Source organism: Passer montanus, unplaced genomic scaffold (genome assembly GCF_014805655.1).
Source record: "Passer montanus isolate IOZ18808 unplaced genomic scaffold, ASM1480565v1 scaffold54, whole genome shotgun sequence".
Lineage (NCBI taxonomy): Eukaryota > Metazoa > Chordata > Aves > Passeriformes > Passeridae > Passer > Passer montanus.
In genome coordinates this window covers 719,367-742,960 of record NW_024370374.1, presented here as the reverse complement: position 1 = coordinate 742,960, position 23,594 = coordinate 719,367, and the positions used below count along the sequence as shown (strand labels likewise).

The 23,594-nt window shown below is 38.8% G+C and overlaps 1 protein-coding gene across 3 annotated transcripts in view; it reads right to left on the bottom strand.

Moving 5' to 3' along the window:
- NELL1 (neural EGFL like 1) overlaps window positions 1–23,594 on the bottom strand; it is a 277,445-nt gene that overhangs the window by 207,700 nt on the left and 46,151 nt on the right. For all 3 annotated transcript variants that reach the window (XM_039725136.1, XM_039725137.1, XM_039725138.1), the window contains exons 4-9: window positions 16,931–17,027; window positions 10,695–10,767; window positions 10,333–10,415; window positions 7,007–7,141; window positions 6,068–6,170; window positions 2,581–2,654 (exon numbers count right to left, since the gene is read on the bottom strand). In XM_039725136.1, coding sequence (XP_039581070.1) covers window positions 2,581–2,654; window positions 6,068–6,170; window positions 7,007–7,141; window positions 10,333–10,415; window positions 10,695–10,767; window positions 16,931–17,027 — 565 coding nt within the window. The remainder of the gene's footprint in view (window positions 1–2,580; window positions 2,655–6,067; window positions 6,171–7,006; window positions 7,142–10,332; window positions 10,416–10,694; window positions 10,768–16,930; window positions 17,028–23,594) is intronic.

Sequence of the window (23,594 nt, the reverse complement as noted above, 5' to 3'; positions counted from 1 at the left end):
TGACATTCAATGGCCCACATCACCATATGGGCGAAACCCAAAAAAAAGCCCTAAACAAACCAACAAACAAAAAATCAAATACTTATTGAAAGCAGGAAGGTGCAGTTATCAAAAGCTCATACACACTTACAATTTCTGGCCTTCTCACCACAAGAGGTGGAAAAGCTAGGAGAGATCAGCCATGGACCATGAGGATAAATAACAGACTGGAGCATCTCACAGAAGGAAAGGCTGGAGAAGAGAAGGCTCAGAGGGGATCCTACACACACATCTAAATACCCAGAGGGAGGGTGCCAAGAGGATGGAGCCAGGCTCATCTGAGCAGTGCCCAGTGACAGCACCAGGGACTACAGGCGCAAAGTGAAACACAGCAGGGCCCATCTGAACATCAGAAACCCTCTTGCAGTGTGAGGCTGCCCAGGGAAGCTGTGGCGTCTCCAATGGAGATACTCAAAAGCCATCTGGACATGGTCCTGGGCAACTGGCTGCAGAAACCCTGCTCATCCAGGATAGTTGGACAAGAAGACCTCCAGAGGTCCCTTCCAATCTGAACTGCTCTGTGATTGCTAGAAATACCTGTGTACTCATTTTGTCATTGTAGATTCATCTAAAGAGTGTTTGTGGGCAGGACTCCAGCTGGGAGTGATTGTTCATGAATAAAATCTGTGCTTATAGTTAAGAGGATATGCATCATAAATATTTTTAGTCAAGATTAGTTTAAAAAAAAGGTCTCTCAGCCTGATAAAGAAAATCTTTGATCTAGCTGGATCCATTAGTAGTAGTAGTATTTTTTTTAGATGGAAAAATCAATACAAGTTAAAAGCCTCATAAGTTTGGATCAGTACCTATGCAAAGAATAAGGAATCTATCTTCAAATAAAAATTGAAATGTGAAATTTCAACTTAATATTTTTGACATTACTCCACTTTCAAATATATCCTCCTTTACAGAGACAAAGATTTTTAAGTCATCTTTATCAACACTATTACACTGACAAGAGATGTGTACCCTCCACTGTATTCCTTCATGGATCAGCAGCTTTTGAAACTTAATGTCAGTTTTTCAAGTCTGGAAAATTAAACCATATTAAATTTTGTATGGTCCTCCCCTATGACAAAGTCCCTCCTTTTTTCATACAACACCTTATCCACACAGGACAGAAAACAATGACACAGCCGCAGTTTGACTTATCACCATTCATCCTTCATCTAGGGAACATTCCCAACTGAGGCAGCAGACAAGTGATTTAGGAGTCATGCCGAAGACATATTGAATGAACCTCCTGCAGAGACACACCAGCCCACAGAAACAAATGCAAGCACTCTCTCAAAACCTCTCCCCAGGCCAGTGAGGTTTAATATTTTGTTGAAGCACAGCTGTGGACAGAACTTCAGTTTGTTTCTGAAGGCATGCATCAAACAATTTTTTTTTATGGTGTAACATTCACAAATGCCATTTTGAATATTTATCAATACTATCAATTAAGATGCAAATACCAACTGCAATGTTACTGTAATTAACATTGCTATATCATTTTCCTTTTAACAATAAGCAAAATACAAAAGCTGTTTTCATTATTTTACTCATTCCTAATGACAGATATTTGATGACTGGTATTTGCTTTTAATTTTCCTGAGTGTATTATCATACTCCTGATGGTGAATATAACACTCTTATTTATAGCAGAGAAGTTCCACAGACATAATTCAGATCACCCTCCCGCATTTCACTTTAACATGAAAATACTCCTGTTCTCATTTTATACATGTACTTCCACACTCAAATAAACATTCCATGTCATATTATAAATAACAGGCATCTTAGTCTGCTTTCCAAGGCAACAACCTTGCCCACATATTTGTATATGCAGTGCAGAGCACCCATACAGCTCAACAGTAACAATAGCAAAGTAATTCTGTGTAACAAGCTGTTTTCACAACATCTGCAACCAGCTATTGTCCATTTCCATTAGTGAACATAAAATTGCTACTCTGTACACTGATCTCCAAGCCAATAATAACCAGATCACTGTAATCTTTTCCAACGCACATTCACCAACACTCCCAGAATGGATCTAACACAGCCTCCATTCACCTGTGCCCTTAAATACTGTCATAGTCCAAATGTCATGAATTTGCCAGAAATTATTCAGTCCATTCCAATATTCTGTAATTTACCTCAATTATTAGAAGAGTTATATCTAGTTTGAACAATAGTAGGAAAAATATAGACTAACTCACACAATATAACAAGAAGGTTGCTTCAAATTTTAGCAATTTGGCTGAAATAAGTAATTTTCTCAAAAAGCTGTTACTTTTTTCTAAAGCTCATGAAAGCAGAGATAAGAGAAAACATTCTTCCAAATAATTTGCCCATATTTTTCTTATCCTGCAAGGGTCATATTCCTGCCTTATTTTCGTATTTGTGGCTTTCAGTGACTTCAAGGTCACCTTTTTCAAGACAACAGATGTCACATTTGCATGAAGGAAGCCTAAAGAAATGCACTAACTTTTTCACTGTCACTTCTGAACACCACAGATACATTTAAAAACAGGAAAGGTTTATACAACTGAAACTTACTCGACATTCCCTGCAGCTCTTGGTTAATACTCGTTGACCTTCTGCTAGCACTTTGCCTCCATAGATGCACTTTGCTGTAATTCGAGAGGAGAAGGGAGATTAAAAATTCATTCAATTTATATTTAAGCAGCAAATAAATGCAAGGTATAACAAAGAAGTAAAACCAGTACTCACATACACTGAAAAATATCAATACATTAAAAATATTATTTATTTTGCTTTCATCAGAAAAAGATGAATCAGATGAATTATCAGATCTTTGATCAGAAGTCACTACCACATATAACTACAAACAGAGCAACAAACAACAAATTCATTTTAAGAGAAAGTAGCCTCTTTACCCAAACTAAAGAGAGGGAATAGGAGCATAAACAATATATCCTGGACTAAATAACCTATAATTCAATAGAAAATGTTTTCACTACCAACATCCTGTAGAGTAGTTACAGTTTACAGTATTTGTGTTACCAGAGATCCTCATGACTCACTTCAAGAACTGGATACATTTATTAGCATCCAGTTCATTATAAGAATAACGTAAGCACAGATTTCAATTAAGCCTTCATATTTTTTGTGGGCACAAAGGTGAACTCTTCAACTTACTGGAGGACTGCACAAACAGATTGAATGCAGTGAATGACTACTGAATCAACAAACTGCAAAAATCTGTTTCAGGAAAATATTCTTCAGGCACACATGAAATATGTAGGATTTTCCCAGGAAACTGAGAACTCCTACTGCAAAACTCTTGTCTCAGGTTTTGGCCCTTCTGCCAAAGATAAGTGGCTCCATAAATGAACCAACAGAGTGGAACACATGATCATTCCTCACTCACTTCACAGCAAAGTCACCTAGCTTGGGACTACTGCCACCATGAAGAAGGCAACAGGCATCAGGGCCACAGCAGCAAACAGCTTGGTCAATTATGACCAGAATTAACACAGTCCCCATGCAACTACATGTCTAAATTCCAATTCCAGAGAAGGACAGCAAATCCATCAATTAAAGAGAGCAGCTGGACTGTTACGATCTCACACAAATCAAGTATGCACTATAAAAGTGCCCTACATTACAAATCAGATCGATGTTAAACACTGATAAAATAACTTTCTGCTGTGGCATTTCAGCTCTTTCTGTACTTGACCACTAAAAGTCTAACCTTTGACTCTGAAAGGAAAGCTAAAAGATGTGAATCCTATGTTGCAACTGAATAGTGCTTTAAGAGGTTTTGAGAGTCAAGCCACTTGCACGTGGAGTGCAAGTGTTCAGAGTAGTCTGTTCTCAAAAGACACACTCTATCTAGGACTATTTTACCTGAATTTCCCTCCTGAGTGCCCAGGTAAGGAAAGCACTCACAGGTGCAAGTGTGTCTCCCTTACAGGTGATGCCAACAATTCCACAGCAGCAACTGTCATGGCCAGATTGATTCCCAAATTTTAAGCAAAGAGACTGCTAGATCAATCTTCATGAACCTTCAGACATAAATTTGCTTCTAATGACTCTTTGTGAAAATGTTCGTTTCTTTAAAAAAAAATATTTACACAATTTTCAGGCTACCTCAGTTTTCATCATCACTAAGGCACTTAAAAAGAAGAGTCTTCCTTTTGGCATCCTAGTTTTCTGTGTTTTTCAAAAGCTGCCCTAGTTTTTATGCCTTACTTGTTGTGATCTCACTTCTGAAGAAAACTTCAGATGAGGAAGCTTTGTTTAAATTAGAAATCCCAGTAACTATTTTTAGGAGAATTTGAAATAGAGACATTTCCTTCTTTCTGTCTGTTTTCCTGACAAGACTGCTTTTAACAAAAGAATGGACACACTTTAACAAAAGAATGGAAAGCAAGTTAATGTATGATTCAGAAAAATTATATCTAAAATTATAGTCTTTTGCCAAAAAGACTATATTATTTGAAATGTTAACACAAGGTGGCAGGGATCAAAACTGAACTGTCTAAACCCCTTAACATATCAGACATTAGAGCTTTGCTCATTAACCCTTAGCTAAAATGGGAAAGTGTTCAATAACCCAGCCATTCAATAATCCCTAGAGACAGCAAATTACAACTGATGGTTCTATCAGAGCTAAATAGAAAAAGCACAGAGAAAATAACACCTGCAGTGCAGCTCTTTGGAAAACCTCTGCAATTACTACTATCTACCTAGAGGTGACTAACTGTGGTCCTAGCACATCATTTTGTCAAGGAGCTGGCATTTACAATCAATTTCAATCAACTTCCATACGTCTCTTCCTATTGACTGACATGCTGAGTTCTTGTCAGAATAAGGAGTCAAGTTTGTGCCAATCACTGACAAAAGGCAAGTTTGATTGTTCATCTTCCCATTACAAATAACAGGAACAGTTTGCTCATGAGGGTATACACTGAATCTACAATTTTGTGCCTCACAATTTCTTTGTGTCAGATTTTGACTTTTGTGCATAAATCCAGTTTCAGGAAAGAACTTCCTAGACTTCACATGTTACAAACAAAAATATTTTGAGACAAATAATGCAGGCCACTTTAGCACCCAAGTACTCTGTTCATGAACATCTTTTAGTATACAGAATATTCATGCTGACATACAGCCGAGAGAAATGAGATTACATGAGAAACAAGAGCAAGTGCAAGATCACAGCTAAAGGATATTTGTGCACAGAACTAATGAATTCAATGACTGAAGAAGGGTGACAGAATACTAGAAAAGTGTTATTATTTTCCTAATAAATCCTAAAATAATTCAACATCCCTGTCCTAATAAATTATTGAAAAGCTCATGCATGAAGCTTACTCATCTTCCAGAACAGATCAGGGGAAAGAGAATTTGTGCTTCTTAAGGTACAACTGGCATTAGTATACAGCTAAAATTTTCATACATAAATTTTGTTCCTTGTACTACTATTAAAGTAACAAATATTGAATATTCCTTCCGTGAATCTTACTCAACAGCTTTCATTCCCAATAGAAGGAACTGAAAGTTGATAATAACACCAATCACAAAATGTACTTTGCTTTTCTTTCTTCTCATTAATTTATTTGGAAATTAATTACAGCAAACTATGGCTCCACACAGTGATATTAAGCCAGGGTCTGATATACTGTCATGTTTATTTTAAATAACAGCCTTTTAACTTGAAATAAAAGACAGGCAAAAAGATAACAGCTTGGTTAGTTACTCATCACAAAAGAAAGTTCAGACCATAGACTTGATGCTTCTCAACATCAAGAAGAGATACCAACTCGAGCCAAGTCAGTCTTCTCAACCCCCAACAGGATAAATAATTTTACACTAACACTAGGTAAAAAAAAGTACCTCAGAAATTTGCAATGCTTGTTCATTATTTATTTTCTTCATAAATCATGTTTGCCACTATGACTTGTTACCTGAACTACCAGGATCTCTAAAAATCATTACAAAACGTGCCTGCTGGCAGGACAAGTTTAACTCTGCTGAAACAGAAGGCAAAACAGCGAGGTCTGTGTGATGTACTCACCCTTGCACACTTTGCAGCACTGACTGTCCACGTGCACGGGAAGGGCATCGGGAGGACACTCCAGAGGGGGACAGGACATCCTGCGGCATTCCACAACTCCACTCTGAGTAAAGGGGTTTAGGACAAAAATTCAACTACTGCTGCTGCAATGAGTGAGTATTTTATAAAAACCACTAAGAACTATTTAAGTAAAAGAAAACGCCATTCTGGATTACAAACCTATCCTTCAGTAAGAGATTTAATCCCACCCAACTACAAAATGAATCAAAGTGCAGCTGAAGGTGAACTGCCTTCAGAATTTTGATACATATTACTGGTTTTACCCCCAAACCCAGAGCAAAATACATTAATTGGAAAACATAAGGCAAGAACATAAGCCCTACTTTCTCACACTGTTCCAATCATCCAATCAGTTTTTTAACAATCAGGCTTCTATTTTCCTGAGCAAACAAAGGCTCTCTTCAGATATTTATCAAATAATTTCAAAGATAGAAGTTTTGCATACTAATCCTCTTTCTGTCCCTTGTATTTTTCAGTCTGATAAATGCTGAAAATGAATCAGCAAGTTGTTACCATGCAAGATGCAACTAAGCATCTATGAATACTATTAAGATAATGCCTCCTCTTTGAAAAAGCTACTGCAGTGAAAACAATTCCAAACCAAACACAGACAATGCCACTCCTTCACCCCAAAACCACAAAGTCCTCACAGCTATAATTAGAACAAGTAAGAAAGCACTGTCAAGGGAAGGCAGATTTTATATATGAAGCTTACAGATAAGTAATATCAAAATTTTATTTATTTTACCATTTCTCTCTCTATTGTCCATGCTGCCACTAGATGCATAATAAAAACACAGTAATTCTCAGAGTGAACATTATGTATTCAAAGGCCATTTTCATTAGGTACTATCCTTCAAACTCTACAGAAATCCTTACTTTGCATGTGCAATTCCTGCAGTGATCATCTTCAACCCATGAGTCTTTGTCTCTGTAGATCAATCCATTTACTTGACAAGTCTTCTCACAATGACAGTCTTCCAATTGACTCAGTCTTGTTTCTGCATAATTTAACTATAAATGAAAGTAACTTGATGAGATTTCTGCAATTCAAACACATGATTTAAAAAAGCAAAAACCAGTAGACTTATTTTTAGCCAAACCAACTTTGACCACAACCTTCGAAACACTGAACCAGGAAATCAGCAGGTAAACACTAACCCTATTCCTCAGATTCTGGTGGAGTTAGTACATGGTCATCCCACAGTACGACCAATGGAGAAACCATGCTCCTGGAGTAAACCCTGGATTTGTGGCTAGCTCTGAACACTCCTTGTTGTTACAACAGAAAGACAAGCTTAATATTTAGCAGTAAATATGTGCATTCCTTCCCTGCCCATACAAATAACTGAAAGATGACAGGCCTCTGTTCAAAAATATTTTTTTTCTGGCAAAACAAATGCAAGATTTTTTTTTTAAAAAAATCAAAATTTACAGGGAAAATTTTATGATTCATGAAAGTATTCCTGGCTGTATAAACCCATGAGGTAAATAAAACAGATTGCCTAGTCCATAAATGAAGTTAAGTGCTTGATTTTTTGTTGATTTTAATCAAAGCCAAACTTGAACTTTTTTGACTTCCAGAAAGGAAAGACTCAGTACAAATTTCTGTGCTGGAAGTCTTCATGCAACAAATACATCTGACTACAAAGCACACCCTAGTGGAGGCTCATAATTTACCAAAAGAAGTAATATTGCACTCAAAGAAGTGCAGGAGATGCCCAGACTGATTTCAGTAGATTGTTAAAGCCATATGAATTATTTTAGCCATTACATTTAGAGGAACTAACAGTACTCTATCCCAGCAGTGGAGAATGCTGCAATGTAACACAACCCTCTTCTCCTGCAGCAAATTAACATTTTAGCCAGATTATAACACCCTGACATACAGTGTGTCTCTATTAAGGACACGGAATTAAATCAATTGAACATATCTACTGGAGAGATTCAGAATTAATTCAAATTATGACAAAAATAAAGTAAGTTTTAAAAGCTAGGATTTATTAATCTTTAAAAGCTGTGTCTTCACAAAACACAGGTAGGAAGAGGACGTAAGGGGGGTTAGGTTGCTACAGTCATGATCAAATGCTCCTTTCACAGCACTCTGTGACAACCTGCCACAGTCAGGGCTCTGCTGGACCACTCTCACAGGCCCTGTGTCCCACCCTGATCCCACCAGACTCAGGAGAGGTACAGCCCAAGCAGGAGGGAGCCTCCCTTTCCTGCTTTCATTCTGCATAACTTGCACAGCTACTAAAATTATTGGAGCCAGAAACCAGTAGCTGGATGTTTCCTTCCCAGCTCTGAGACTCCATAATTTTATTTTCTATAAACTGCACATACAGATTCATTGCAAACAACACTTGCTCCTCTATTCAATGCTGTGATACAGCTCCAACCAAACACAGATTGAGAGAGAAGCTGAAATCTGGATACAGTGGAGTCTAGACACCAAGACACTTTTTCAAAACATCTTGTTCATGCTCTTCACCTCTTGGGGCAGGATCAGGAGCTAGGGATGCTAGCTGCTGTATATTAGTCAGCCATTCTCTGACCACCTGCCAGGCCAAACAGGATCTCTGCAGGCAGCTGCACGGCCCTTCAAAGCCTTGACATGCATCATCCCCACAAAATACACTTGTGTCTACATTAGTAACTCTTGGCTATTGTGGTTAGGATTTAAAAGGCAGATACAAACCTTAATGCTTCCCTCCAGACCCCCTATTTTTAACTTGCATTTTTTACCAAGTTAATTTCCTTTCCTGTTGCATGCATTTTGCCTGGACAACAGGAAACAACTGCAACAAAACAGTCAGTGGACTGCTGTAACAGAAAAGGAATTTGCAATGAAGGATTATGCCAGCACCACTTTATGAAAGTGCACAGTCTTTGCACTACAAATACTGTGTTATTTGCTTCCCCTCATAAAGTACTAGCAAGTAAAAATATAATTAACATCAGAGAAAGCAAGTTACTCAGTACACTGCATAATTGGAACTTGCTCATACCACCAGCAGGGCTCAAAATAATTGCCTCTCTTTCATAGCACAAGCAGAAAACTGAACTAAAATCTTCACATTTTTCATTTGGATCCAGCCTGTCCAAGGCATGTCAGCTGAGTAAGAGGATTGCCAGCATAACACACGGACTCTCCAAAAAACAGTTTCCCCTTTCCTATGGGGAAGGGAAAGAGCATTTGAAGGCAGTGCATTAAAAAGTACCATTTTTTTTACACAAGCAGCACTGCTATGCAAATACTGTTTTGGAAATTCCTACAGTAACTACACAGAATAAGGGCATCTACAGGTTGGTTGCATCTGCACTTAGATTTAAGTAATTAACATGTAAGTCCTGTTCCAAAGAGACAATTAACTACCTTCTACCACAAACCAGATGGTTCATCAACAGTAACCCGAAAAAGTGTTTAGATTCTCCTTTTAACACCGAGCAGGGGTTTGATCACCTCTAAAACACAGTTTCCTATCTCAAAACTTCAGCACAGCCTTGCTGTAGGGCCTTGGTTTAACACCCAGGTCGCCTGTGTATTGTAGGAGCAGAACCTAAAGAAAACTTCAAACATTTCAAACAAACAAAAAAAATCCCCAACACTATAGATTCCCATTCACCCTATTCATGATCCAAAGCTGGGGGGGAAAAGAAGAAAGAAAAAAACCACAAACCCAAGCACGCAACACATCACCTGGAGCTGAGTTAACTTTTACAGTCAGCAGTAGTCAGCAGGTTCACAGGCATTTTCATTTTGGGGCCTCATTTCAATTCCCAGGAAGGAGACTACACCAGTCCTGAAGACTTCACAGGACTTCCCACAAGAAAACCTTCCCCTCTGACAGCATCACATGGTGTGGAAATTGTTGAGGGATTTCACTCTTTTGTTTCTGCATTTATCCCTCAACATGAAAAGGGAAATCAAGATAAGGCTTCTTACAAAAAAAATCAGACTCTGGGTATTTTGTCACTACCTTACAAATAGTAAAGCAGACAACAGAAACATTACTGAGCTTTAGGAACAACCAAGGATCTATATCCATAAGACTGCTGCAGACAGCAAGAAAAAATTTGCTCTACTATGCAAATTTAGAATAATTTTCATGGTATAAGAAATGGCATATAGAATAAATACTTTAATCTTTGTCTTATGGAAGGAAAGGAAGGAAACGGGCAACTAAAAAAGCTTAGGTACCTACTTTTGCAGTCATTTTTGCCAGAAGTTCTTGCAAATCCATGATTCCTTGCACCAGACTTAAGAAATCACTGCAGGTTGGGCATGCTCAATAGATAAAGATTAAAAAGAAACAGAAAAGAAGGAAAAGCACAATAACCCATAAATAAACAACAATCTATCATACTAGATTTATCTGAACATAAAATGCAATCTGTTTATACAGAATTCTTGCCTTCTGGAAATCAGCACATGCAAAAATAACAAGCCTGAAAGTATTATTTTTAAAGCAAAGAAACAATCTGTACGAAAAAGCTAAAAAAATAGAGTATGTATGAATCTGTATGAAAAATCTAAAATAGAGACAATAAAAAGATTGCTACTTACTGCGATTCAGATTCGGACACTGTGTTATATATCCATTAGGTATAAAGATGATTTTCACATCTTGAATAACACCCTGTGCAAAAGAGGATAAAACTGGTAATACAAATTACAAACATTCACTTCATTCTGTACAAGTTCTTTCACAAGTAATTTCTTCAGTGGATACAAAAAAAATTACCAGCTTACTCTACTTGTGAGGAAAATAACTGACGGTGAACAAAATATAACTCCTCCTATCTCTCTATGTGTTTGGAATATTACAGCGATAATACTGCTTTCTCTTTTGTAATCACCAAATATAAGCTGCTTAAATGTCTTTAAATGGGGTGAGACTGGTGAAAAAAGCAGTGAAATAATATCCATTGCTCAAGTCAATGACACACTTTTCCAAAAGACAAAAAGAAAACACAGCAAAACTCTTTATTTTTTTAACCAAATAAGACTGTGAAATCAAACACTGAAAAGACAAGTGCCTAGTGCCAGATGTAAGTTTACACTTCCATTGCTTGGTTTCATTAAGCCTCCTAGCTCTGTATCTCAACAGGCAGGTCAGGTAATCATGCCAACAGTCAGAATCCAACCCTCTCTCCAGCCCAGGCAGACAGACAGATGCCCTGTGCAGGACGGGCAGGTCAGTGCAGGCTGTTTGGGGCTCCTGAACCAAACCAGGCACGACAGTGGGGAGGCAGGACGTAAAGGTCAGGGCCCACTGCACCCTGTCAGTCCCTGCCCTGCAAGGACAGCCCCTCGGGAAGGAGCAGTGCCCAGTGTCCCTGCACACCTGGGCCCTGAAGGACCCCAGACAGTCCAGAAAATGCTGAAGCTTGTGGTTGTTCTCTCAAGCTCAGGATGAAGTATCTGCTGCATCTGTGACTGTGCAATGTACTTACTTCACAGGATTCACTGGCTTTAATAATGTCATGGCCACTAAGGGAGAGGAGCAAGGGAAATCAAGGGACCTCTAATGCTCGTATTTGCACTTCCCCTGGCTGTTAATCACATGTTGTGACACAGCTCTACTTCCTACAGACAGAAAAATTTCTTTAAACTGAAAAGAAATTTATCCTGGCAGCAGTTATTATCTAATTAAATTACTGATTTGCCAGACTGTGTTAATTTTCAGCTAAATTGCAATAGGGTGAATTTTGCAGACCAAGGACATCATCACTTGCTCACATGCCACCCATATGCCACATGCACTCACATGCCACCCACAAACAGAGGCCACAGATAGTCCTTAAAGCCTGGCAAGGCAAGTCACATTCACACGCTCACGTTAAAAGAGCAGAATGTAATCAGCAAGCACTGTTTCCTGCTTACTGTCTCATGATCAAATATTAACTGAAAATATTAACAGAGATAATCAGATCACCCTGTCTTTCTTGCAGAAGTATATACATTTATTAATCTTTAAGAATAATGAAACCATAAGTAATAAGTAATACTGTCACTGGAAATGGAACATCCTGAAAGCCATTTTACATACTTTCTGTCAGCAGTCATCAGTGAGAAATTAGAAGGTGAGGCATAAAAATATACTTCAACACTTAAGCCTCTGCAGTGAAAAGCTCAACCAAGAGTAAATGAGATTAGAGTTCCACCACACCATATTGCCTAGCCAACGAGACACCACCCAGAAAGAAGCGATTTTTTTCTTCAGCTTTTTTTTGCCTTTTTTTTTTTCTTTAGGTACCTCTTCAAATGTGTTTGTTGCATCAGAGTCACACTGCTCAATTGTCTTTTGGACAGATCTGCATTTAGACATAGCCTGAAGAGGAAATACAACTGTTTTATGTGTCTTAATTTCTGGCTACATGAAAGTATATTACTGTGTAATAACATATGAATATGAACTTCAATTCAGTAACACAGATGACTTCTAGGTCTATAAAACATCTGAAAATGAATTATTATGATCAAACATAGAAGTAAACTTTCCAAGGGCAGAAATTTTGCTGGTGTATTTTTTTAATAGAAAGACTTCATTGTAGGCAAACATTTATTACAGCCATAATTATTGTAACAAATATAAAAAAATCCTGCTTCAGCATTAAGTCTAGACTGCCAAGAGCTTGGATTTGTCTTTAACAGCACAATGTCAGTGGTCAAAATCTGTCCAGTTTTTCCCTTCCCAAGCAGACATGACCTTTATGTTATCAATAAAAACATTTGGTGAATGACAATCAAAGCTTCAGCTCAGCATCAGGACTTGCAAGCTTGAAGAGCCTTCACCTGGTGCAGGCAGACTACCAGCTACACGATGAAATTCAGGTTCTGCAGCACTAAAAATCAAGCCCATCCCATGAGGACACAATGCAAAAAGCCCAGTTAATTGCACTTCTCAGATATCTACTACATAGAACGTCCTCCCACATTCTGTGAAAATGTTCATATATTCCATGAGCATCTCACTTCTGCATTTTCATTTCCTTCATTGCCTTTCATCCTCTTTAAAACCTGCTTCTCCCACAGAGATAACATGATCCACACAGCTGTGTAACTTGCACTGGCCAGGGCTGCGAAAGGCCCGACACTGTGGCACCAGCAGACGTGCCCGAAACTCCTGTGCCCTGACAAAGCCATGCCAACAGCCAGATTCCCACTCCATCAGCACGATGCTGCTCCCCTCAGGGCAGCCCTGCCAGGCACCTGAACACCTGCCCACAGCACACCACACTGAGTTTCACCTTAGTCCATACAACTCTGAGTCCAAAACTATTACAGAGTCATATGGCTATATGAACTATATACATGATACTGTGCAATAAAAACATCAAGATGCTTCTCAAGCACCTAATATACAATCCCCAGACACAAGCAGGATCAATAGAGCCTGCTCTAGTAGTTAAGAAAACTACTGTCTTGCAACATGAATCACCTTCTGACCAAGGAATTAATAAGCTCATTTTTGCACCTCTTTGGAGGGACTCTTAGGGGGAAGAGTAATAAAACAAATTTTGCAGATAATTCTGATCCTGGCAGCAATCAGATCCATCCTAGAGAGTGTTCCATAGATATCTGGCATCAATGTTTTCCTCCCTTCAGTCGCATTTTCTTGAACTTCTTAACCTGATGATAATGGTTATCATCAGCCCTTAGCTCTGAAAAAAAACCCTGAGTTTGTGTGGCTGTCCTGGCTCTGTCCAGCACAGGGTTAATTTTTGCAGTAGCCAGCAGAGAGCATGGCTGGGACATGGGAATTATTCTACAGCACTGACACCACTGCAGGAGGCAGGGGAAGGGACTCTCTTCCATGGAGGAAGAGTTCCTTATGGTCAAGCAAATGTGGAGGAGGGAGCCATCCAGTACTATCTATTATCAGGAATGTGTAAATAATTTATTCTCCTATATCTTTTGTGAATAATATTGCTGCTGTTACTGTTCATTTTCTTATCTCACTGCTCCTTCCAGTAAGTTGTTCTTGTCTACATCCATCTTCTTCACCTTTTGTGCCTCTAATTCTGAACTCCATTCCACCACAGTGAGAAGGGGGAAGGAAAGAAGGAGTGAGAGAGAGCAAGGTGTGATTTGAGAAAGTCTTGGTGGGGGGTACTGAACTAAGGAGAGCCATTCATAAATCACAACAGCCTTCATATTCTATACCCCTTATGTCCCACCCAGATCCTGCATCTTCCAACTACATAGATATATAAATATACACATATATATCATTTCCAAAGGCAATGGCCACCCCTCCAAGATGTCTGTTGAGTTCATTTAGTCCATGACTGCAGGTTCTACCCACCCTAGGTGTCTCCCAGGACAGGAGGGCTGCTGTGCTGCAGGCTGGCTGCTGCACCTGGAGCTCACATTGGTGTATGTGGAGCAGTCCATACTCCCTGCCCATGGCAGCTATATCAAGCAGTGACAGTGTCATGCAGCAGCCAGTATTATATATACAGTTCAACAGTACAGACTGTTCTTACCCAAAAATCAGACTCCCTTGTGGTACACATTGTGTTTCCCTGTCTCTCTGCATTACCCACCAAGTGGACCTAGGTCCTTGAGCAAAAACAATTCTATGGAGGAATTAGTCTTTGCTTGAGTTGCTCCACTCTGGAGACCCCACCAGCATTCTTCTTGCAAATAGAGTTTTCACTTTATCAGAGTCCTGTAGTTGTTCAGGGGTGAACTTCCAAAACTCTGGAGCAGAGAATTTCTCTCAACACCAGCCCAATTTCTCCCACATTCCATGACACTCATGATCATTCCCCCTCAGGGCAGATTTCTAAATGACACTCCTAGAAATCTCTCTCCTGACTCTAAGCATGGTACTGTAGACCATACTGAGAAAACATAGCAGACATAGCAACAAGAACATGCTTTCCTTAACTCTCAAAAGATGTTTTAGCAGGCCTGAAGGAGGAAAAGGGGGGTGAAAGCTGTGGAAAACCATCCCATGCTCGCCCTCTACCCCACAGACTAATATGATTATTAATGGACTCCCCACAGAAGAACCTGAGGAAAGGGCAGGAGAACAACACTGAACACACATAGAAAATAACCATAATTGCCCTTGATGTATCAAGTCATAAGCAGATATCACACAGATCAGCAACAAAGTAATCCTGATCCCTCTCCCCCACTGAAGAAGACCCTTGTGAGGGGCACATTAGGGAACAGACACAGAATTAGGCACAACATCCCATGAACAATCCAGGCAACATTGTGGCCAGTGCTCCACACCAAATACCACAGATGCTGAAAGCAAGTAAGTTATCCACCAGCTCTGACTCCTGTTATTTCCACCTTTCCTGCCACACATCAGCCACCAATTACGGCTGTCCTGGTTCAGGAATGCTACTCCCCAGTTCAGTATCCCCACTGAGACTCTCCCAAAGCCCAGGCTGTTCTCCCTCCATCCCACTTCCTCTACCCCACCCTGCTGCGGCAGGATGGAGTTGAGAACTGGAGGCACAAAAGGTGAAGATCACAGCTGTAGGTAGGCACAATTTACTGGAAAGAGTGGTGAGGTAAGATAATGAACAGTATCAATATCAATAACAAAAGGTACAAAAAAAATATTCACGCAACAAGCTTGCTTTTTCTTACACACATTTTCATGGCTCCAACACACACACAAAAATGCTAATTCTTTTTTAATGCTCTTATTTCCCTGCAGATCTCTGTTTACATTAAGGAAAATATATCTATTTTTTTATATGCTAAAACAGTGAAACAAATTGCTCTGAAAAAGAAAGGGAAATCCTGCTGAGCATATAAATACACGGAAAGAGATGTGTACTCTTTACAAACTGGCAAAATCCCAAGTTTTTGCAATGAGAAATGTAAAAAAAGTAAGACTTCTGGAACCCTCAAGCAGGATGAAAAAAAACACAACCAATTATATTTCTGCCCTGAAGAAAGTTAGTAAAATATTCAAGCACACATAAAGCAAAGTAAGGCACTTGTCGGCTTTCATTATGATCAATAAAAATGGTCAGCTCATTAGCATATCATTATCTACCCTGCTGTTTCCAAAGTGTTAACACGCAGAAATATTAATTTACAAACATATAATATCCCAGAGTTCTGGGGCTCTGACTGCCTGCATAAAATAAGAATTTAAGATGGGCAACTCCAATATAACTTCTTCCTTCTCCTATGTAGCTATAAACATATGTTTACCATCTGTGGAATAGTGGGAAGCAGCTGAGGTAAAAAACCAACAGCTGTAGAATAAAATAATACTATCAATTTCACTTCACAGTGACAGCTCAGTTGCTGGAGGATGAAATGCACTGTAGGTTCAGAGCAAACCTCAGACTATCATTTAAGCCAAAAGTTGGCTTTTACCTCTGTTTTACAATTAAAATTGCTAGCTCGTATGCTGAAATAAGTTCAGTGTAATTGTCCTAGCTTGTTGGAAATCTGGGGACATCCTCAGAAAACAGGCAAATTGTAAAATTGTCTTAGGAACTGACAGCTTCACATGGAAACCGAGTGGGTGGTAAATCACCTTGGCAACAAATCCATGCCCAGATTGAGGATAGGCAGATTGGCCTCTTACTGCTCTATGGACTCTTTTCACAGAAACACTCACACTGTGCCTTATTATCCAAAACTAGAATAAATACCAGAAACTTTTACCTTGTAAACAAGCTGTTTACAAACTGTCCACAGTTCCTACCAAATTTCATGCATATCATGTTTCAAGAGTCTAAGACAACTGATTGGAAGTACCTTGTTGACTATTATTAAGTTCCTTTCTCACGTGACATTTCATATCTGCTTACCTTAAAGAAACCATTTTTCCTGTTTCTCTGTCCAAGCCATAAATTGCTTTCAGGTGTCAAATTCGTTTCTGGGGGATCAATGACACGTTCATAAATCCTGTAAAGGGAAGACATTCCATTTATTTGAATTTTCTCTTTCCTCTGAAAACTTCCTTGACAAAATCAGGTAACACTAAAAGATGGAAAACAGAACCAAAAATAAAACCCCTAAAAATTTTTCATTAAATACAGTATTTATCACTGATTGTGGTGAAGAAAGTATATTACAACTTTAAAATTAGAAAAAATTAAAATCACAAATATATGAAGACTCCATAAAATTGAAACTCTCCTTGTGCAGCTGTGCATCACTAGACTAAAGAAATAACACCACCAGAATTCACCACAGTAGAGAAAAAAAATAGGTTCATCTTAGTCTAGGGATGTCTTTCAAAATCTACCCTAGAGAAAAAGTCCAATCATGCACAGGATCCAACCAAATCCAACAACCCCTTGAGGCTTTCAGACTGGTCAGAATTTTGAACAGACTTCACAAGAGAACTTTATGGCACTCTACTCCCTTTTTTTTCTTTCCCTCTACATCTATGTCATTCATCCTTGCACATGGATTTCCTGGATTTCCTTGCAATTGGATTTACTGGATTTCCTCCAGCTGGGTGCTCACGTGTGGTGCCTCTGCTGCACACCCACCTTGTGCCTGTCACTAGCACAGGTGTGGCACAGAATGGGACCTCTTTATGTATGCCTGGTATCTAACAGTGACAGCAAGTAATATGAGGTCCATAAGCAACCTTTATGTACTGCATAAACTTGCACGACTGCAGCAATTTGCATACCAAATTTCTAAAATTAACTCATGAAAAAATTGCTGTAACACAGTTTTTAAATTAACAAGGTATTTGGAGTTCTAAAAAGGTTTTGCTTGGGGTTTTGTTTATTTTCAGAAAAGCTGTAATGAAGTTTCCATAACAACTTTTCCAGGAACACAGACCACTACAATGATATCATCGTTTCAGGACATGAAAAATTCAAGGCCAGAGTTACTGACCCTGGGTTCTCATATTGCTGCATCATATCAGAGGGAGCCATGAACTTCCTGCTTCACAACAAAAATAGCATGCTTAATAAGAATTATGGAGGAGATGATGAAATCTATTTCTATTGCTGTCCAGTTTACAGGGAGTATGCATTGCTATGTAATCACAGCAGTGTGACAGCCAAGAGAAGAAACTCTGAGTCTGCCAAGACCCCTAGCATAAAGAGGTGAAATTATCTGTAGTCAAATTGGTTTTCTTTATTTAAAGCTATGGCTTTAAAACAAACACCAAACAAAAAACAGAAGTCAATCACCTGAACTTGTCTTCACAATTACACTCCACGGGTTTCTGCCAGAGGCTCACTAAGTGTAATCAGTGATTTTGCATGTAGCAAGTTGCCATGGGTGTTGGGTTTGTATTGCAAGGGTTAGGCAGGAGGGGACTACAAGGGTGGCTTCTGTGAGAAGCTGCTAGAAACATTCCCCGTGTCCAGCAGAGCCAGTGCCAGCTGGCTCCAGGATGGATCCAGCACTGGCCAAGGCTGAGTCCCTCACTGATGGTGGTAGCACCTCTGGAATAACCCTTTGAGAAGGGGGAAAAGTTACTGACCAACAGCAATTCCATCTATGGAGAGGATTGAGAACATGAGAGGAGGAGCTCTGCAGACACCCAGGTCAGTGCAGAAGGAGGGGGAGAAGATGCTCCAGCACAGGAGCAGAGCTTCCATAGGGAAGCAGGTGTTCCCCTGGAGGTCCATTCCCCATCCCCCTCTGTGCCATCTGTGGGGACAAGGCAGAGGAACATCAGGAGTGAAATAAACACAGGAAGAAAAAAAGGGTGGGTGGAAGTATTTGGTTTTACATCTCATTACCTTACTCTTACCTAACTTAACAAATTAAACTAATTTCCCCCAAGTAGTCTGTTTTACCCTCAGCTGTAACAGGTGAGTGATCCCTCCCTGCCTGTTCTAGACCCACAAGCCTTTCATTATCTTCTTTTCTCCCTTGTCCAGTTGAGGAAGGGAGTGATGGAGTGGCTTTGTTGGGCACCTGGTGTCCAGCCAGTGTCAAATCCACCATGTCACACTATTGGAAAATTCATTTATTTGCAGAGACCTAGAATAACATCCTAGTATTAAAGAACTTCTAGAAATATCTATAAAGTTATGTCAAAGTACAGAGTCCTATATCCCACCCACTTTTGCTTATCAAAAAAAGGAGTAAACCATTTGTCGATATGAAATAGAAGCAATATATAACAAAACCAAAGTCTAGCACTACTTCTTTTCTAAGAAACAACAAGAAAAATCTCAAACCTAAGAACAAAAAATAGTTATATGAAAATTACAGCTTAAGAATGCGAGTACAGGAGTCAGAAGACTTCTTGTAATATTCATAATTTCATTGCTAAAGTTTACTATAATTATCATCAGCCCTAACTCATCACATTTCATGTGTATGATGCATTCAGAGCTCTAGGAAATTTCTATCTCCACTATTTAATTAGGTCTATCTATAAAATTACCATGCTGAGCTGCTTTACCTGTCCAAACAGCAGAACAAGCTAATATTCTTTTAAGGCAGGTTTTGAGAATGAGAGGATTTTTGCATGCACTGTCTCTATCAATAATTTAAAGTATTAGTAGAGGCTTTCTGTCATACCTCATGCAAAATTGAACTACACAAATGCAAAACTGCAGGAAAACACTGAACAAGAAACAAAGAATTGACGTGGTCCTTGAGCATGAACTCCTTAAGAGCATGTCCACTGAACTGCTCTATCATATTAGAAATTTATCTTTGTATATATATAGCATAGCTTTATACATTATTTTGGTTAATAATGCCCTCACTGGAAAATTCCTCATCTCCTGAAAAGGCTCATCGATATTCAATAAAGAACTTCATTTCTCCTACTATATAAAATCCTAGTGCTGACCAGGTTCAAAAACACTACTTATTGAAGAATATTTGATTGTTATTCACCTGCCCTAGTTAAAGTTGATAAAAGAACTCCACAATATCTATCTGCAATTGCATATTAAAAAAAAAAATCAAAACCTGACACTGTTATATGACAGTTCAACAATAGCAAGTTAGGAAGACAAATCAGAGACAGGTTAATGTGGTTTATCTTGTCTTTTCTGATGATTTAACACTTTTTCAACCTATGTGGACAGGGCTGTATTCCCCTTCTTTCCAGTCTCTTCACAAAGGGCCATCCTTAAGACACAAAATCTCAAGATTCCCCATATTCCTCGACTGTTCTACTCTAATTCAAATTGTATTTCTGAAGCAGGCATTTACCTTAAATCAAGGGGTTCATTAAGGTTAGTTTGTGCCTTATTCCACATTATGTCGACAAGGCTGGTTTGTTTTCCTTAGATCTGCCAATGAAGTAACAGGCTTAGGGGTCAAGAGAGGGCATGAGATCTAGATCAGTCCTCGATTCTCTTTTTATGCCAAAAGATGTTTTGGTTGAGACCATCTGATTTACAAACTATGTCAATTTCCTTTATTATTGTATACTGTTAAACATTATCAGAAAAAAAAAGCTTGACAAGTATACACACAACATATTGCTACTCCTGTAAGCCCCTCTATACTCTTGGAGAATGAAAAGGTGGAAAAGCACATCAGTTAAAAAAAATTTTAAAAAAAAAAAAAAAAAAAGAAACCCCAAACAAACAAATTATCCACATTAAGCTTCCACATCACTCACTTTCCCTTACTTGCCTTTCTGGGCTGAGGTGTTCCACCTTCTATGGCTTTATACCCGTGTGACCAATATTCTGTATTTGGCATATGAATAGCTAAATTATACACTTCAGCTTATGAAGTGCTGGTCTAGAGCTCCTGGGAGACCAGTTTGCAGCACATTTGGCTTTGATACCAACACAGAGAAATGCACAATACACTCCACAAGAAAAGGAATGCTCAGAAAGAAGACTCAGGGGAGCTGTGGTCACTAAAACTGCTGCAGACTGAACAGCCCCTCCAACATGAGGAGACCCAGGTCTCCAGGTTAATGGAAGCTCTACTACATACTTCAGGCTTCCAGATTTATGGTTGCTGCATTCACTTTCCAAGAGACAGCTTGATTTGCCCCTACTTCACGCCAACATGTTTCTAAGAAGTTAAACTACATATACATTCAGTAACCATGGTTCCATTTAGCAAAATACAGTAAGAAATACACCTGCTAACGCACCTGTTAATCACCAAGTACCCATTATATTCTTGTGTTTTGTATCTATGTCTCTACCCTATCTGCATGCTTTGATTTATTAAGTATTCTTGTGCAATCATCAGAATCACCTCTCTCAAGGACACATTTCAAACAGGTGTCTCTGCCATAATGAAGACAATATGCAGAAAATAGATAATCTGTAAAATAATCAGTGGATTCCTGAAAGGAGACATATCTAAAGTATTTGCATCCTAATACACACACACACACATCTTGCTCTGCGTAAAGAAAGAACTTTATAAATCAAGCTTTGTTGGACAAGGAGACAGCTCCCTTCCTCAATATAAATTATTTTTAGCATTTTTGTAATGTGTAAATATACAATGGTATAATGGTATATATCTACGATAGAATGGTAGAACAGGAAAATAGCCTCATTCTATACATGTATAGACTGAAACATGGACAGACTAACCAACATCACAAAGACAGTGCCTCTGCCCATGATCTAAGCCTTTAGACTGGGCATGACTGAGGCTTAACTGCCTCTCACGCTGGGTCACACTCCCTCTGGAAAAACATGACATGGAATTGTCTCTTGCAGTGAAGATGATTTCTTACGCTCAACTTTTATAAGCAAAAGTTAACACTTTATTTCCACTTTTGTGGAGATGCAGTTCTATGTCATGCATACAGTATTTGCCATGCCAGATGCATTTTTGAAATTGCTGAAATATTTAGCAGAACATGAAAATAAACTAAATGTCTGCTCACATTAGGATACATCAGCCAACATGGGCTGATTTTAGGCCACTGCCTAAAATTTTGAACCATAAAATAGACTGCAACTCAACAGTCACTACAAAGCAGCATGCCAGCAAATCATGATATTTTCAAATTCTTCTGTGTCTAAAATACCAGCAGGTTACTAAAACATGAACATTCCTTCATCTATTAGCAGGCTGGATATGAAAACCCTGAAATTAGCTCAGTTGGTTAAAGCATGGTGCTAAACAACACCAAAGTTGAAGACTTGATTCTCACACAGGCTATTCATTGAAGAGCTGGACTCTGGTCCTTGTGGGTCTCTTCCAACTCAGAACATTCTCTGAAATTTGTAAACACACACAGCCCTCAACTGCCTTATACAGGCTTTAAACAGAGATTTAGACTGTGAGGGTATAAAAGCCCAGGGGTTCCTTTGTTTGTGATCCCTCCTCAGAGGGAAGCTCTAAATTTCCATGTAGAGAACAGGTGTTGAATTCATCACACCCAATTTTAAATGTCTCAAAAGTTCATACCTACAGTGAAGCTAGTTCTCTAGACTCATTTAATGAAGAGACATAAGTGTTTCTAGGGTGTGATTCATCTTACAGTAAATTATTCACTCTCTAAAGGCCCTTCCAACAGCTGCACAGGGGCCCTTCCTGACATCAGGGTGAATCATCAAAACAGATTTTTGCAATTCAAAGCCTGATTCTCAAAAATCACACTCTCCTGCAACCACTCATTACCCTGTATACATCCATCTGGATCTTGAGATCCTTTAAATATACTGAAGGGTATAGAAAAGTTTTGTTCATGGCAGTCTTTGAAACAGCACTCTCAACTTCTGTAAATGAAGTCAGAGAAGGAAGTTCCCTATGTTTTGCATCAGTCTTTTTCCTAATCGAATCTGGAGAGGTGTGGACCACCTTTGACCCTTGCTCATCTCCAGCTGAGCCTGCAAAAACACAGTATGCCTCTGAAATAGAAAATGAGGCCTCCTAACACAGCCCATTGTATAAAAATAACCAGCTGCTTCAAAAAGTTTGTCCAACATGTTCTCTGAACCCACCCGCATAGAGAAATTGATTGCTTATATCAGTTCCTAGCTTTAAGACACAGTATTGGCATTTGTCTTTATAGCTAGACATCCAAAGAGATTAAGAATTTATTTTAAAAATAAACACTAAGATATCTTTACATATTTCTCTTTCAACCCATTTTCTATATGAAAATCCCAATGAAAATGTGTCAATACCGATGTGATTGGATTTTCTTGATAGTGTTTACAGACAGGATGCATTACTTGACATGCATTCAGTTCTGGAGCAACTTCAACTGAATTATTCATTCAGCTTCCAGTGCTTTGTTTCAGAAAAATAAACTTCCTGAGGGAAAGTTTGATATTTTTTATGGTGCTATCTCCTCTGCCATAGTACAGGAGTTCACAATGATTTAACAGAGGAAAGCAATTTAGATTAAAATCTTGGGGTATGAGGGAAGCCTTTTCTTATTAAATTTTGAATATACAATAATAACTGCCAACCATTTAACCAAGTTATTGTTCAGCTTTGGAAGAAAAAAAAATAGGTGTCCAGTAACAGCATATGTCAGGTAAAAGACTCAAGAGTGCGTGCTCAGTTTACATTCTTTTCAAGGTCTGTCACTCAAAT